Source organism: Sander lucioperca, chromosome 8 (genome assembly GCF_008315115.2).
Source record: "Sander lucioperca isolate FBNREF2018 chromosome 8, SLUC_FBN_1.2, whole genome shotgun sequence".
Lineage (NCBI taxonomy): Eukaryota > Metazoa > Chordata > Actinopteri > Perciformes > Percidae > Sander > Sander lucioperca.
The window spans coordinates 37,399,019-37,417,064 of NC_050180.1; the positions used below are offsets into that span (position 1 = coordinate 37,399,019).

General features: G+C 38.1%; 2 protein-coding genes and 1 non-coding gene across 4 annotated transcripts in view; 1 reads left to right on the forward strand and 2 right to left on the reverse strand.

The window, feature by feature from the left end:
• Positions 1 to 15,240, forward strand: dhrs12 (dehydrogenase/reductase (SDR family) member 12). Of its 2 annotated transcripts, XR_004898044.1 has the most exons (11): positions 1 to 228; positions 1,150 to 1,283; positions 1,652 to 1,734; positions 3,801 to 3,893; positions 3,980 to 4,061; positions 5,273 to 5,334; positions 5,481 to 5,585; positions 5,673 to 5,763; positions 6,308 to 6,445; positions 7,593 to 7,781; positions 15,228 to 15,240. XR_004898044.1 is itself a non-coding variant. In XM_031278378.2 (10 exons), the coding sequence occupies exons 1-10, from the start codon at positions 173 to 175 to the stop codon at positions 7,706 to 7,708; spliced, it is 960 nt and encodes a 319-aa protein (XP_031134238.1). In that variant the 5' UTR covers positions 1 to 172; the 3' UTR covers positions 7,709 to 8,047. The 2 variants fall into 2 exon arrangements, 1 of the variants encoding a protein (XP_031134238.1); XM_031278378.2 differs by lacking the exon at positions 15,228 to 15,240 and having other exon boundaries at positions 7,593 to 8,047.
• On the reverse strand, positions 8,596 to 8,714 carry LOC116050871. Its single transcript, XR_004105191.1, has one exon. It is a non-coding gene; the product is annotated as a 5S ribosomal RNA (ribosomal RNA).
• The window catches only part of wdfy2 (WD repeat and FYVE domain containing 2), a 15,549-nt gene continuing 11,169 nt past the window's right edge, over positions 13,667 to 18,046 (reverse strand). The window contains exons 8-12 of the mRNA XM_031278090.2: positions 17,178 to 17,283; positions 16,123 to 16,224; positions 14,754 to 14,884; positions 14,538 to 14,646; positions 13,667 to 14,225 (exon numbers count right to left, since the gene is read on the reverse strand). Of these exons, the coding sequence (XP_031133950.1) occupies positions 14,196 to 14,225; positions 14,538 to 14,646; positions 14,754 to 14,884; positions 16,123 to 16,224; positions 17,178 to 17,283 (478 nt within the window). The 3' untranslated portion in view covers positions 13,667 to 14,195. The remainder of the gene's footprint in view (positions 14,226 to 14,537; positions 14,647 to 14,753; positions 14,885 to 16,122; positions 16,225 to 17,177; positions 17,284 to 18,046) is intronic.

Consider the following 18,046-nt stretch of genomic DNA (forward strand, 5'->3'; position numbering starts at 1 on the left):
AGCCAATCAGGAAAAGCAATATTTGGCTTCCGGTGGTCGAAAGTGACTCCCCGCCCATCCTACATAACCACTACCAGTCATTCTTATGAAACAAAAACATTGGATAGTATTCACTCCGCCGCTTTCAACTGAACACTTTTTGTACACAAACTGAGACACATTTTTGTTAAAAATGTCGATTTACAGGAATGCCGTTTGGTTTGTGAAAGGACTCCAGGAGTATACAAAGTAAGTGGAGAGATAGTCAAATCTCTTCTAATTTTTTATGATTTGTGCAACATTTAACATTACCTAATCCTCGTACTATGAACCTTGAGAAGTACCTTTAGATAGTACTCTCAAGTTTGAAAAACTGTTGCTCTGTTGGTGATAAAATTCAGATATTGTATGGCTGCGTAGTATGTTACATATAGGCCTAACGTTACTGGTTAACTAGCAGGGGTTAATGTTACACATGATATCTAAACTAGTCTATAAAATGTAAAAATAGTCAGTGGTGGAAGAAGTACTCAGACCTTTTACTTAAGTAAAAGTAGGCTTACCACATCGTAAGAATACTCCGTTACACGTAAGGTCCTGCATTTAAAATCTTACTTTCAAGCAAGTATTCAAAACGTATAAGTAGTAAAGTACTCATTATGCAGAATGGCCCATTTCAGAATAAATATATTATATTTTACAGGACTATAATTGTTGATGCATTAATCTGCAATCATCACTATGTTGCAGCTGGAGCTAGTTTCAACTTCTAAATGGGTCGCTTAACCTATAATAATACATCACAATTTATTAGTGGATTTCTTTTTGGTATAATCTACTAAGTAACTTATGTTGTCAAATAAATGATGTGGAGTAACATGTACATGTATTGGCTTCCAAAATGTAGCGGGGTAGAAGTATAAAGTAAAGTAAATTTTGCTTGATCCAATGACTTAATTCTTAATTAGAAAAAAAATATTGTCTATTTTGTTTCTGTCAATGAATACCTGATTAATTATTTGTTACAGCACTATCCATATCCATATTTCCTTTCACCCATTTTAATGAAACCAGATCTTCACTGCAGACATCAGACCAGCAGAAGACGTTTAAATGTCTCAACCTCAGTATTACTGTATTGTATTGTATTCAATGTACTCCTTCTAACAGGAGTGGCTATGAAGCTGCAGCGAAGCATTTTGCTCCAGCAGACCTGGATGTAAACCTGAGTGGGAGGTCCTTCATGATAACCGGTTGCAACAGTGGGATAGGAAAAGCCACAGCGCAGGAAATAGCCAACAGAGGTGAGTGTTTGAATGTCAACAGTTAAAAAAAGTCAGTTATTCCCCTCTGCTTGTGGAAAACAGAACAGCGATGACAGAAAAAAAACAGTTCTTCTAGTTACTAGAGATATCCTCTGTCACAACCATTGAATTGTATAAAAGTGATATCTTTAAACAAAATCTTAAAACCTACATTTCTAGCCTGGTATTTGATTATAGCATTTTATGGATATTGTATGCTTTTGTCTTTACCTTATTTTTAAAATTACCATTTTTATTTAAATTATACTTTTTGTGTGCTATAGTCTCCTCTTGTTTTAGTCTTCATAATATTTCTACCAGCTTTTGTCATTTGCCTGTAAAACACTAACAACACCTAATGTTTGCAGGGGGAACTATTCACATGGTGTGTCGAAACAAGGGGCGAGCAGAAGCAGCCAAAGATGAAATTGTGGAACGGAGTAAAAATCAGGTGAGAAATCTGATGCATGTCTGCCTGTCCAAGTGGAGGGGGGGGGGATATTTTTGTTATCCAAATCAAGGTTTAATGATATAGGGTGTCGTATGTTCCGACTGTAAAGCCCTCTGAGGCAAATGATGTGTGATTTTGGGTTTTATAAATAAACTTGACCAACTGAGGAATCTCTTTGCTCGTGGACAGCTGTAACACATTACACTTCAGTACATTCAAGTGGCGCTTTTATTTTACGCTTTTGTCCAAAACAACTTATACATTAATAGTTAGATATGAACACAACTCACAGCCTTCCCCCACTTACACTTCAGTCAGTCAATCAATCAGTAGCAGGTTTGAAACACATAGGCCTAAGGCAACATTCCAAATTAATTAAAAACAATAAAAGAAAAACACAGTGTTGCAAGAGTGGACAATACAATTCATTATCTTGTCCTGTGTCTTTCATTAAAAAGTCTAATAGCAGAGGGGACAAATGACACGCTAAACCTTTTGGTTTTAATTGACCTTTGCAGCAGCCTATTGCCACAATTGCTGAGTTGGAACCTCCTATATAAGGGGTGGGTGGGATCCTTAAGTATCTGCTCAGCCTTACTCACAATAAGATCTGACCATAGCTGAGTGTCTGACGTCTGACTACATCCAATAATTTTGCTCGCTGTCTTTACCAAACGCTGCAATTGATCTATATCATGCTGCACAACTCTGTTATTATAAATGACACTTTTTTCAAAGACAATTGTTTCCGTTTATTTATTTATTTATGCTTACAGGGCTGCTTACATTTTAAGACATTGAACGGATACTACTCAAAATAATTAATTTCATGCGAAAACACATTATGCAATACTTATCCTGTAACTGAATATAAGAGTTTACTGTTGTAGGTAGAGCTAACACATAATGCATGGTGTTTATCAATATTTCTGTAAAGTTTTCATTCTTACATAACAAGACAACTCAACGAACAAATATGCAACTGATACAGTTGTGCAGTACACAGTATATTTTGGCAGATATGCAAAAAGAAATGGCAGTACTGACATGGTGTTGGAGGTAATTTTGAAAAAAAGTGTCGTTACATTGTTTGTCCAGCAGAGAGCACTGTGGTCAGGAGAGGGCAAGGTTATTTTTCAGCTTACTTCAGGGATACTTGTCAAACATTTATCTTTTTTTATTTTTTTATTAAAATATATATTTTTGTCTGCAGAGGGCACAGTTTATAGTTTTTTTTGGTCACTGAGATAAATGTGGTCCTTTCTGTGGTGAAATGAGTCACCTAACTGACTTTGGTCAGCAGAATCCCTCAGCAAATCAGATCAAGACCTCCCTCTGTCTTGATTAAATTTGCTGTGAAAAAAGCAGCAGGTGAAGATATATTAAATTATATATGAATTGCTATTACGACTTTTGCAACAGTAGAATTATCCTACATTCTCAGATTGCCAGCTTTAAGCTTTCGCCGTAGCCTACGTAAGTGGCCTGATGTTTATACTTGTGCGCTGGTGTGTGCGTCGAGCCGGAATGTGTGTGTGTGTGTGTGGGTGATAGAGTGAGGGATCAGTGAGAGAGTCTAGAGTCATAGTGAGAGAAACAAAGTGTCTCTCCTGTGTTTTCTGAATCTGTAGCAGGAAAAGTTAACCCTCTCCTTGATTTCATGTTGTTTATGGAGGAGAACCAGGAAATTAGTCAGGGGAAATGCAACGCTACCAAGCCACGTAACAAAATGTAACTACATGTCGCAGCGACTCATGTCGCTCGGCGAGCGACGTGAGTCGCTGCGACATGTAGTTACATTTTTCGAGAGGTGCACGTCAGGCTACGGCGTAGGGTCCGGCGTAGACGCAGAGGGGTCTGCGGGGGTACACCGTCGATTCGACGCAGAAGCATAAAACGGCCTTTAGACGCAACCACCAGCAAAAGCCTGTTTCATTTTTAACAAAGTCGCACAAGTGTAAATAACACATAAGGAAATGTCCTCTTTTATATTCAGAATTTTTTTTTTTTTTTAACAGAAAGTAAAATATCAGTCTCTTGTGTTCATGTTTCCTGTTTATTCCCAGAACGTTCACGTCCACATCGTTGACATGTCCAACGCGAAACAAGTATGGGAGTTCGCCCAGAACTTCTTACAAAGCAACGCCGTACATGTACTGGTAGGTGTTATGTAGATATGTGTTGGTTCACCTGTAATACACACACTGGTTGTTATCGTAATTTAATCACTTGTTGTGTTAACCAGATTAACAATGCTGGCTGTATGGTCAACCAGAGAGAGTTAACTGAGGAAGGTTTGGAGAAGAACTTTGCCACAAATACACTCGGTAAGTATTTTCAAATACTAGTTCCAGTGCAATACCTGAGTTTGTGTACCAATTTCGAAACAATACTTTTTTTGGATACCTTACTTTAAGAAATGTAAACATGTTTTGACAAAGGAAGCCAAAGTTTTTAAATCTTTTAAATAACAACCGATTAATATTTTTTTATATTTTTAAAATCATGAACTATCTGATCATAGAAAAGGGTAAACTACGAATCTGACAACTTTTGGTACTATCATCATGGGGCATCGGTTAGACTGCAAGAGCCAGGAAACGTCAATCCACTGAACAAAAGGTTTATTTCCACTCAAAATGATGGTGCAAATGATAAGGAGTACAACAAAACACACATGGGCGTTCAGTCCTAAATGAGGAGTGACCAGGGGAACTCATTCAGGTAATTAGGGGTGACAGAAGCATTATCATTACCCGCGTCACTTTGCGACAAGTAGCCTACAAGAACCTGTTAACGAGAGACTTCTGTAATGTCAATACAATAAAAATGGGCCTACATAACGAAGTTCGTTCACTGCTGGCTACAAGTTAGCAATCAAACACAACGAAGGCTGTCACTTGAATGGCGTTTTGAGCTAACGTTAGCAATCAAGCAATCATAGATAGCTAAAACGTTTTTGAAATGATTTCCATCTTCTGTTATTGTTTGTAATGAGAAAAGTTTATTATTTTATGGATTTTACAGATTTCAGTATCACATGTTATGCTGTAAACTGTTTAAATCTGAGCATGCGCAACTCACATCTGCACTCGACCATAGACAGTACATAAACGCACTCGACTCACATCGGGTAGTGACAGCATAAAAGGCCGGGAAAGGAAGTGAGGTAAAAGGAAGTGAGGAAAGCAAGTACCAAATAAGAGCAAATAGGATCTTTACAACAACCGGAGACATATTGATATAATTAATACCCTGCACCAGACAATAACTTACTCTGCTGAGTCTGAACACATTTTCCTACAAAAATCTTTCCTGTCTATTTAACAAAATAAAGCCACTTCTCAGTGACTGTTGTGATAACAAAAGCAATGTACAAGTACAGTATAGTAAATAATTGTTTAAGCCAGGCAATACAAATAATTCAAATATAATTTTTTTTTTTTTTTTTTTTAAATGAGTTTGGATTCTCAGCGACAGCAGATAGTGCGGATAAGTGTTTCTGAACTACCTTCTGTTTTTACCTTTTTATTTTCAGGTACATACATCCTCACCACAGCATTGATATCTGCACTGAAGAAGGTTGAAGACCCAAGAGTGGTGGGTTGAATTGCAATCATTGCGTCAAAAGCACAAATACGTTTTGGAAAGATGCTTTTACTGTCGGACCTCGTCACAGACAGGCAGACTGCGTGTACATTTTAAGCTTTATTAAAAAATGAACATTTGCTACTGTCTCCTCTCAGGTCACGGTGTCGTCAGGCGGCATGCTCACACAGAAGCTGAACGTGGACGACCTCCAGTTTGAGAAGGGGACATTTGATGGCACCATGGCCTACGCTCAGAACAAAGTAAAGGAGACTGATGTGCAACAACACAATATGATTGTGGCATGTATCCGTGTTTGCTGAAGTGTTTTTGTGTTGTCATTTTGACAGAGACAGCAGGTGATACTGACAGACAGATGGGCTTCTCAGCACAAAGAGATCCACTTCTCCTCCATGCACCCTGGCTGGGCAGACACACCAGGTACACAAAAGAAAGGAGATTATATTTCTTTATTTCTGTGTCATGTTATTAAATATGACCTTGTAATATAAACCAGTATACTCACAAGTCCAGGAGGCAGGGAAGCATTGTACTGTAGCAGCATGTATGTGAAGAGCTGTAGATTATAATATCAGGGCAGATGCATTTGATCATCTGACAAACTGAAGAGGCCAATTCCCAGCAATTATTTTATTGATTATTGCTAGTGAAAGCAGAATGAGATAATAGACAATATATATAGATGATCAACAGACTTCACTTTGGACAGTTTTCTTTTTGACTCGGCCGGGGTCATTTTAAAGTACTGGTTTCTAGACACAGCGGAATAGGTCTTAATAATAATACATTATAATTAATAACAATGGAACATGTTCTAAATATCAGAGTTGGCACATGCGGTGAAACAAAATCAATGCTGTGTACTTTATTGTACACTGTGATAAAGATACATATGAATAGCACGTGGCATGTGGCAGAAAACGTTGCTTCTGTGATTTGCAGTTTAGTTTTTTTGTCTCTGTAGCTGTCCAGACGTCCATGCCTTCATTCCACGCTAAGATGCAGTCCAAACTGAGGACGGAGGCCATGGGGGCCGACACCTCGGTGTGGCTCGCCGTGTCTGCGGCCGCCGCAAAGCAGCCGAGCGGACTCTTCTTTCAGGGTATTTTTTTTCTGCTATCACGTTTTAGCTGGATAATGGAGCAAGAGTCAAACCATAACTTCATGGTATAATAATGCATAAATACTTCTTTACAAGTAAAAGTCCTGCATTGTAAATGTTACCTAAGTAAAAGTAAAGATGTATTTCGAGCTAAAAGTATCAAAAGTAAAAGAACACAATACTCCTTTTTCACAGCAGACATTTCTACTTGCCAAAGCAGGAAAAGCACTGGTGTATTTGATAACATTAACAATGGCTTAGTTTGAGTAAGTGGCCCAGTAAGCTGTCAGTGAGCCAGCATTCACAATACCAGGACCTCCTCTAAATAAAATACAGCCATCATTAATAATATAATATTATTCTATAATGGCCCGAGTCTTTCACCATTAAATATTATATTATTTGATCAGTAATGCTAATGGAATATTGTGTAATTATGATTCTTTTTAACAATTTAATTACTTTTTCGACATACTATATTTTGACTTTTTTCGACATACCATACTATTACTTTTTAATGGCTTTTTTCAACAACCAACAAGTAGTCACTTCAGACTCTGACCCAGGTTTGATACCCAGTCCAGGCTGGCCCATTTCATGACGTTTTTTTCGGCATACTATACCATAACTTTATCACTTTATTCAACATACTATACCATGACTTTTTTCGACATACTGTACCATGAATGTTTTCGACATACATACTATGACTTTTTTATATTATGATATATACTATGCAATGTGCATTGTTGTTGAGGTAGATATAATTTTTACAAATGTATATTCTGTCATATTTTATAAGCTGATCATATGTTTTGTGTGTGAAATCTTAATTTGAAAACTAGTAACTAAAGATCCTGATGGAGACAAAACATTATATAGGAACTGATATCAAAGCACTGAACCGAATGAAGGCTTCCTGTAAAGGGAGGCGAGCGACTGGGGCATAATTATGATGAGTGATTGAATTCAATCGTCAAGGGCGATGCCTCAATGTTCATGTTTCTATGGTACCGCAAGACCTTTTAAATTGAAATTGATCCTGATTTCCGCAATCAACTCTCTGAATATTATCATTCTGCATAACATGTTTGTGGTTCAGCGTCTCTAATGCTGGCTCATGTGTTTTTCCTAAAAAAAATTCTAGATCGCAAAGCGGTGGCGACACACCTGCCGCTGGCCTCCACCAGGTGCACCCCCCAGGAGGAGGAGAAGCTTCTGGCTGCGCTGGAGGAGTTCGCCCTCAAGTTCAAACCTCAATAGGCCTACCTCTGTTAATGCACTTATAAAACCAAACACTCCTAAACAATTACTAATGTTTACAAAATCATGTTTTTGTGCAGTAATACTTTTTCACATTTTTGACTGATACTTTAAAGAACAAAAACTGAAGTGAAGGTGTCTTCTGGAAAGATGAATTGTGGTGTTGCTTTTGTCTACTACTACTGTGAGAAATGTTTAATATAAATCTAACACAAAATGCTAATTTCTATCTTCATTTATGTAAAATTGATTGTTTAATTCTCTGCCGTTTTGTTTGGTAACAGGGTGGTGGATGGTCAGGTTTGGTTATTTTCATATTAAATGTATTTAAACATTTGTCTTTCTTGTCTCCATCCATGTGTGTCACATCTTGTAAAGCCATAGTATGAAAATGACCTCAATTTTGTACTTCACAAAAATATCCAGGTACCTAAGTATCTAACAGAGATACAAAATTAAGTCTTAATATTATTTAGTAAAATGGCCAAATCGTATGCACTTCAAATAAAAATGTAATTTTCACTTTAATGTTGTACTGATTCTCATCAGATTTGCTGCTTTCCTTCCCATTTTATATTAACTGAATATCTTCAGGATTTTTGACTATTAGTCCCACAAAATAATAATAATTTCAGAGGATCACTTTGTGGTCTATTATTTGGAAATGATAATTTGTCAGTTTTTGACAGTTCCTTGAGAAATTCAACCAAAGACAAGTAATTCAATTATATTTTCAATAAAATAAGTATAATTTGCTGACTATTATTTGTCTACTGTACCATAAAATATGACTCAAAAGAGTATTTAGTATTATTTGGTATCTTGTTTGTAAACCACATATTGAGTCTCTTTTCAGCACCCTCTGCTGATGAAAGACGAGAACAAAAAGCTTACAGCACCGGGTATTCCCAGGCGGTCTCCCATCCAAGTACTGACCCGGCCCGACCCTGCTTAGCTTCCGAGATCGGACGAGATCGGGCGTGTTCAGGGTGGTATGGCCGTAAGCAACTACAACTAGAGAACACAAGTTATTTATAGATGGTCAAACACCACTAACAGTTTTTTAAAGTTGTTGAATATGAAGTGTTTGGTAGTAGTGGACTACTATGATGTAATTAAACTACTAGTTTACATACATTTTGCAGTAGTTTGGCTGCAGTAGACAATCTTAAAAAACAATCTTTTCAATCTGTCTTTTAATCTTGAGTAAGGGGCGCAACTACCCAGTGTCAGAGGGGTATGCAGCAACAACTTTGGCGCCAGTGCATTTTTTTTAATATGTGAGTGCGCGCACATAAGGCATAACGCATGCGTTACGTTGCACATTATGGCAAAGGGCAGGGGACATGCAGCTCGTCATACGTTTCCCCAACGGAATATTTGAGAGCCTCCAAGCACAGACGTCACACTTTAAATCCTACCTGTTGCCTCTCACCATCCACTTATTTAGCTAACTGCTGTCGCATCCATTGACATGCCATCTCACAAAGCTATCTAGCTAGCTCAAATTGGCTGGCTGACTAAACAGGGAGGGACTAGAAATCTTGTCTGTTGTTTTGTTTTTTGTAGGAAGAGCGAATTGCTCCACAATATTGCTGCGTTCCAGACACACTTTTTATCCCATAAGTTATGACTTCAAGTCACGAGTTACGACTTGGTTCCAGGCAAAGTCACCAGAAACCCTTCTTGCTAGCGTTAGCTAGCTAGCAGCTACCTACCGTTGACGTTAGCTAGCGCTAGCTGATACTAGCGATTTCTAGTCGCCAACATATTTTGGGCTTCATTTAATAAACATAACCTGTAGTAGTACACAATCGTATGTGTATTGTTTTGATTACAATGTGTGGAATTATGGACCTCAAAATGAAACCCTCTAATGTAATATGGCTTAAACAAACTAAACGCTGACGCAGGTTTCATCAAATAAACAACAAACTTCAACATCAGGGAGATAACATTAACATCCACAAATCTGCCAACTATAGGCTATGTATGGCTATCATTAATTTAAAAGTTTAAACGGCGTTCAATTAATTGCATCATGCTCACTAACTGACTTCATTTAGAAAATAATTCGCGATTTCGTATTCTGAAAAGTCAAAGCTTGGGACGGCACCAGCTGGGAGGGCATGAGACGGTAGGGAGACAGGAGGTCTCCAGGCTGCAGCCATACGTCTATGGCGTAGTGTCCATTTCTTTCACTGTCTAATGGGTATTCCCAGGCGGTCTCCCATCCAAGTACTGACCAAGGGGGTAGCGTGCATCTGGAAAGCGTACTCCCGTAAGCATCCCGTTGACTCCCATTCATTTTGGCGTCACTTTGACAGCGATTAACTTTACATCTGAAGCGTTTTAAAGACTCTATTTGTCCATTGTTTATTTCTAAAGAAACACGACAATGTATAAAAAGCTCCATTACCTTGTATCTCACGTTATGGCCTCGTAGCAGACGTTTTTGTAAAAATAGGCTAACGATTGTGTCATAACCACGCAACTTTCTGTTGCATAGTAGAGGAATTACCGTATAGTACAGGAGAAGCTCGCAGGCAGTTTCGACTTACATTCGCTGTTTAAGTTTAACTTGTTAACTAGCATTTTATTTTGCAATAATTAGCCTGTGCCAATGTTTTCTCCTTACATATACCTACGCTCTCCGTCTCTGCAAGATTCGGAATGATTGAGATTTCTCTTGGCACAGCTACCAGAAGACTTACAACTTTCAGACAGGTTGCTCATGTCACATTTACGTCATCAATCTCAGTTTGAGGCTGCGCAGCACGCTCAGCCATCACCGGAAAAGTGACTTCACTGGTCTCCATAGAAATATATGGCGTCGCTGTGTCCATTATTTTACTGTCTATGGTACTGACCCAGCCCGACCCTGCTTAGCTCCCGAGATCGGGCGTGTTCATGGTGTTATGGCCGTAAGCAATTAAAACTGGCAATTAACACTTTTGCAAGGCAGTGTATCCGTGTCACATTCTCATTAGGGGCTGAGCCCCCCTACAGGTTTGATCCTAGAATCACCCCTGCTATGAATGGTGGGGTATTTGATTTCTTTTTTGGTTTATGAATGACGACCTGTGAAGAAGTGGGCACTCAATAAACCCAATAGAGAAAAGGGTTCAAGTAGGAGTGGTGGTGTTGTGGCACAACAACCCAGCAGGAAAAGAAATCTGTAGCAGGAAATTGACAGCGACAGAGGAAGATGTACTATAGTAAATAGTAAACGTTTTCTGTAAAGGTCTACTGTATGTTAATCAATGCGATCTGATAAACAAGACAAATGACTCACAATTGGTCGAGTAGGTGGCCCTGCTCTTTTAATGTCATTTATACATACATGTACATGGTTACATTAATGGACGCACTGACATACACAACAATGTATGTTATCTTTCCTGCAACAGAAAAATAGACCACTGGCCTCAGACTGATTAATTCCTTTTGACTGGAACAGAAGTTTATGTACTGTTTATCTAATGCCTTTGTGTAGTCTGAGTTTTTACATTTAAAGGTTACACCAGTGATTTTGCACATTTTTGCACATTTAAATCACATGCACTTCACATGATCACAAGTATGTAAAACAAGCTATTGTGTTTTTTGGGTGTGTTTTTTTTTCAACCACTATTCCAGGCAACTGATGTTTAATTTCAGTAAAGAGTGACAATCAATTAGTTGGAAACCAACAGCTTCTTGGAATTGATTGAAAAAATACATCCTAGTGTCCACCATGCATTTAAAATTAGTCTGCAAAACAAGAGAAATATACATGATTTGTAGTTAAGGAGCTGAAAACCCAGATAAAAACACTGGTATGGTCCTTTAAGCTTCTTAATACCCACAGGCTCACATTCATGATTTAACAGCTGCTATAAATGTACCTTTTATGGGTAGCTGTGAAAGTACAGACAAACGTGTTTCATGAACAGTCAAGCCTACAATTTCTAATTTATCCACTGTTGGATAAATTCTTTAACATAACCTTTTTATCAATCGAAAATTACACATCTTTGGAAAATGTTCAGTGGGGTTTGAATATAAGTATTCAACATAGTTACCATCTGATCATTAAAGCACAAACTTCATAATCATTAAAAACAAACATATTTTCTCTTCACAGCAGCGATTTGTGACACATCTTTGTTTCTTGATTCCAGTGCTTTGACATATCACAAGTCAGTATACAGTATTGTGACAGTAACGATGAGAAAAATATCAAATGTTCATTATTTTCCTTTTAGTCCTGATACATGTATGTGCATGCTGCCACTGATTAGCTTAATGATGTGTTTGCATGTCAGAAACATTAAGACCATACTTTGAATAATAAATAATCTCATAAAACAGCTGACAGTAGAAAACATACAAGGATCAGCAAGCAGTCTGATTGGTTAATTTACAGATTACTAAACCCTGACATGTGTACTCAGCACTTCAGTGGATTTAGGCAAACACTGTGTTTATTACAGTATCGCGACAAAGGTCTTCAATAAAAATCAATGTCCTCTGTAATGGTCTAACCTCTTAAACTTTTGATTTTCCACTTACATTTCCTTTGAGCTGATAAGAAAACTTTTCCCCACAGAGGTTGACAGTATGAGATATATTCCATATGAGGATATGGAAGCTGTATACTGTAAGACTCCATGTCCACCTTTCCCCAAATTTTAGCCTGACATATTTTGAGTCTCTACTAGAATTCAAATAAAGTTCTGTGGGTCTGAACAATGTTTTGCTGCAGGACCAACTTTGTAAGGTTAAGAGGTTTGCTTGATATCCATTTTTTTTTGTAACACTCAGTGGACTGGGTGCATCAACATTAGTAGCTACTAGGAGAGAGAACATTTGGTTCCAAACAGTGGAAAAAGCCTGCATGGATATTCAAATAACATGCAGTTTAGAGGCCTCCATGTGTACACACCTGGCCCAGTGAATACAGTAGAAACTAAACTACAGTTTCAAAATGACATGCTCCATACTATTTTTTTTTAACATTTGGGGCCTTCCACCACCCTCTGATATAAATTTAGATGAACAGGATAGGTGTAGATTAAAAATGCTTCTAATGTCTCGAAGGTCCTCTTCTCTAGTGGTTGATATGAGGTGCAGAAGCCTATACAGACACTCAAGTAACGGACTTATTTAAGGAACTTGAATGAATAGTTTCCTCAGTGTCACATGGACTGAAGCTGAAATTGTGCCCAATCAAATGTTACTGATATAAGTTTGACGTGTGTGATCGTGTGATTTCTTTGCCTCTTAACATGATAACAAGAACACACAGTGTAGGTGATGTGAAGCACCTGAAACCAGGATCAGCTGATGGTATACAGTTGCAGAGATGTGGTTTCAGTCCAACCTGTGCCACCCATTAGCAAGAAAAGTAACAGCATGTAAGAGCTGCAGATAGACTGTAAATATGCTCATCAGCACCATCTACAGGCAAAACCTGCAACAGCTTCAACAGTGTTGACACCTGCAGGCAACAACTGCAGTTTATATTGTGTGTGTATATATATATATATATATATATATATATATATATATATATATATATATATATATATATATATATATATATATATATATATATATATATATCTGCTGTTGTGTCTGTTTGTTTACAGGTTTTATATTTTACATTTTAAACATGACTAAAATATAACACTTGTCTCATCTAAGTGTCACTGTCCTCCATGACTAGCCTCTGTGTTACTTTGTAGGCAGAAAGAGGGCGTCCTAACTAGATTCGGTGAGTTTAAGTTAATTCTTGACCTTAAACAGCAGTTGACAGGTGCTCTTCAAGGGATAAAGAATACAAAAAAATGCAGTCTAAACTGCGGCTGCTGTTACTTTCTTTTCCTGTAGGTGGTGCAGGTTGGCAGGTGTAGAACTGATCAAACAGCTTCCTCTTGTGGGAAAACTACAGCCTGCTACACGTGAATGAGTGAGTTTGAGTTTGTGAGTGAGTTAGTCCAGTTCCATAACGTGCTTCACATCTACAAAATGTAAAGTGTGGGTATCACGGTATCCAGTGACAGTGCAGAAATATTTCACTTACTGTTTCGTGAGTTTCCAGTCTGAAAAGCTTCAGGAATGCATGAAAATTAAGTAAATAAGGTGTGTCAATTCCTTATAAAGTCAAATTCTTCCACCCTACCAACACACTCTTATACAATACAGACACTCACACACATACACACAGAGAGATCCCCCACCAAACAGCACCCTTCACACAAACAAACACCCACAACCGTCTGTAACCTTGTGTCAACCAAGGCCTGTCCTGTTCCCAGGCTTCACCGGCCTGCAGTGTCCTCACTGTGAACACGCAACAGCCACTGCTTGTTGTTGAATAACTGTTAAATATTATCCCGATGACATCAATATTGTTGGATATGCTACTCTCTTTCTCTTCCAAGTGCGACCGGCAAACAGAGGTGAACAGAGTTTCCTGCCGACCGCTGGTCGCCCACAGATCTCAGGACACCACAGGAGTCATGTCCCATAGCTGCAGATAAACATGAGACATAATCAGTTTTCATGGTTATCAGTTTGAACTAGTGTTTAAAGGGACATTTCTGATGACTATTTCTAAAGTTCAGACAGAGATGAGCAATTAATCCACATGATCTACATCTGCAAAAATGGAGACAGATTTCTGGAATATGGTTTGTTTCATATGCAAGTTTCTGGATCTGACACTCATAATGCCATATTAAATGTAATATTAATTATGAGTTTTCACAAAATGTTACTGTGTGCTTGCATTTCTAAACTGAGACTCATGAATACAACAGATACTGTTTGTTCCCATCCAGACCTTGATAACCTTGTCGGTGCCAGAGGTGAGCAGATTCCCAGTGGTGGGCTCATAGTGCATGTAAACAATGCAGTGCTTGCTGTCGTGGAAGGTGGCTGTGGGCGCTCGACTAGAAGACACGAAAGGAACGCCAGTTACTTTACTGTGTGAGCACTCAGAACGCTAAGAGCACAAAGGTTCAGTATACGACAACAACAGAGGATGATTGTTACTCACTCCTCGTCGGTGATGGACTCGTGGCAGCTGTCACACACACGCACCTCGAACTCGAATCCCATGAGGGGGATGGTGGAGCGTTTGGACGAACATTTGCCACACACGGCCTGGCCACACTTCCTGCAGTGGTGCTAAAGAACACAGTAGGACTTCAACACGTCAGCTTTGATTATCAACAGTCTCAATTCTTACCAAGAATTAGAAAAAGGGTTAGTAGCCTAATTATCGGAGATGGGCCAACACCATTGTATTGCAAGTCACAAGTAAAGTCCTAAGTCATTATGCACTCTTCACCAAATGTAATGCAATTTTTAAATGTAAAGCAGTAACAGTACAATACATCTACAGACATACAAATGTATATTTATCCCTTCATAACAAACACCATCAACAAGTACCATCAGGTGTGTTAGTCCAGACAAAATTAAAGTCATTTGTAATTTCTGAGCAGAATGTTTTGCATGTTGCCACCTGTTTTGTTTTTTTTGTTGACCTCAGTGCAGTGTTTACATTTGAATGTGATCATCTGCTGGTGTGATCCAATAAACACACCTTTTCTTTGGTTGTCAAGAAAGACAAGAGTTACTGCACACTTTTGACATTTTTTTATTTTTTATTTTTGGGCTATCAACTCATTCCAAGTCAAAACCAAAAGTCTGTGTAAAGTCACAGACATTTTAGATTTTGTCAAGTCAAGTGGCCCCACACCAACACTGGTTTAAACATGTGTGAGTGACCTTATGATATTGTTGTTTACTTCATGGCTGTTTCCATGTGTTTCCATATTTTCAACTGATTTAGCAATAGAACGATGGTCTCAACGTATTGTATTGTATGTATAAAGTATTACAATCTACTGTGCACGGTTGTGTACTGCTTACAGTGCTGCTTTATTGGTCAAATTCTCAGTTTTATTTAGCTTTTTGTGTGTTCTCAAGATTTGAAAGCGAAACACAGACTTCATCTCCAGAAACACCAAGTGTGTTGTGTTTGGTTCTTGCTACAGAATGTCCCGGAAGTTCACTGTGCAAGCAATTTTTTTTAATTATATTATACTGTATCCATGAACTCTGGATCCCACACACACACACACACACACACACACACACACACACACAAACACACACACAGGAAATGAGTAACCACAACATAAAGCTGTTCCTGAGATTGAGACAATATAACAGTCACATGACGTCTGCTGACCATTATTGTTGGAAGAGTTGTGTATGTTTTTTTACTGGAACGTTGTTTGGGATAAATTCAGGGTTTGGTGGAGCTAGTTAGTTTTTGTGTCTGATGATTTATAATTATGGAACCTTTAATATAGTGAAAGGAATACAAGAACATTAGGAATGGGTTTGTACAGTACCTGTCGCAGGCCGATCTTCTTGCTGTCCCACATCTGTTTGAAGTTCCAGAAGAAAGGCTGCTCACACTTCTGACAGGAGTCACTGTCCAACCACTCTGGGGTCTGTTTAAACAGTTTTAAAATGAAGTACTGCATCAAATTCAGACTTCCAATATAAAGAAAAATATATATAAAGCACAACTTAAAAAGTGAAAAAAAGAAATTATTTAAAAAAAATTCAAGACAAGTGAAAAAAGAACATTTAAAAAAAGAAAGAAAACAAACTATAGTATGGCACAGAAGTCAGAATTTTAACTGACTTTTTTGGAAAAAAAGAGTGATGAAAGGAATACTTTAACATTTTGAGAGATATTCTTATTTGCCTTTTTTGAGCGGGAGATGGAAATGTCAATATTAATCCCATGTGCATCATGTGTTTAGTTTGAAGGAGTCAGGATGTGGCTAGCCGAGTTTTGCGGTCTTATTTATACAATGAATCTTATTCGTGTAATTCCTACAAAAACAGGAGTATGAAATCTAAAATTGTAGTTATTGGGAAAGTTCCGTGATAGAACAATTTCTTGATAAACAAGAGATTATTAATCCTCCTAGTACTTCTGTGTCTCCTGCCAATTTGGGCCAAACAACAGAGACTGAGGCACAACAGAATGACACTGAGTGACTCTTTGTTAATAAAAGAAGAATAAAGAAGCAATAAGGCCTTACTGTGTGGAGAACAGCAGAGCACAGAGGGAGAGGAGAGGATGTAAGGCTGAAGCTAGACTGTTTGTTTGTAAGAGAGAAAATCAAAGAATATTCTGCTAATCTGGTGATTTTTCATGGATCTCCTAAAATAATTTTAATCTAGAGTAGGAGGGAGAGCAAACACATTTGCATTTTATCTAACACACTGATCTGTATAACAGTACAGTATGTGCACATGTGCAAACAGGCATGAAAACACAGCGCACACATGACACATTTCTCCAGTGTCACAGTTCACAGATTAAGTGTGAATGTGTGTTTGTGTGGATGTCACACTCCATCAGTGTGCTGCCTCCTCTTCTCTCTCTCACCTCTTGTCGTGTAACATCCATGTTCCAGATGACGATGCCTCCATCTGAGCTGCAGGAGATGAGCTGACGAGTGTGTGAGGCGTAGCACAAGCCCTGAACCTTGTCACTGTAAAGTATAGAGCAGAGGGGTTTGTGTCCTGGCATGTTACCATGAACATAAGTGGTTAGTATTTTTTTAGACAGCCAGAGAGATGGGCTCCTTCAGACATTGACGGTTGTAGACATGCACCTTGTTACGTATATCTGATATAAACTTAAATGTTGGTTTCACGTCTGAATCAGCACCTCATTCATTGTAATGTAAAAGTCTCGGTGGCCAGTTCACTAAGTCGCACCTGTAATATTTCTGTAATACTTTTAACACGGTTTGAATTGAATTAGGGCTTATTTTTTCAATTAATCGATTAATTACTTGATCTATAAAATGTCAATATTGCGAAAAATGCTCTCACAAGTTCCTGAAGCCCAAGATGATGTCTTCAAATCACTGTTTTGTCAAACCAACAGTCCAAACCCCAAAATATATTTGGCATTTTTGCTTGAAAAAATTACTTCAACGATAAATCCATTGTCAACGTAGTTCATTTTTTGATGATCGACCTCAACTCTAAATTGAATGCAAACATAAAAGGTTAAATATGCACAGGGAGAGATTAAATGCATTTTTTGTTTAGATTCTTAAGATCAGTAAGTCTTCATGCCACCTGCATGAATGAATCATGATAATAGGAATATCCAGTAATTAGGAATTAAACCAGAGTCCCAAATTACAGCTTGACATTTTATGTTTGTGCACTGTCGGACTTATTAAGGGATTGATTTTGTGCCATTGTTGCCTTTCTGTTAACCTGACAGCATTCAAATCAGAC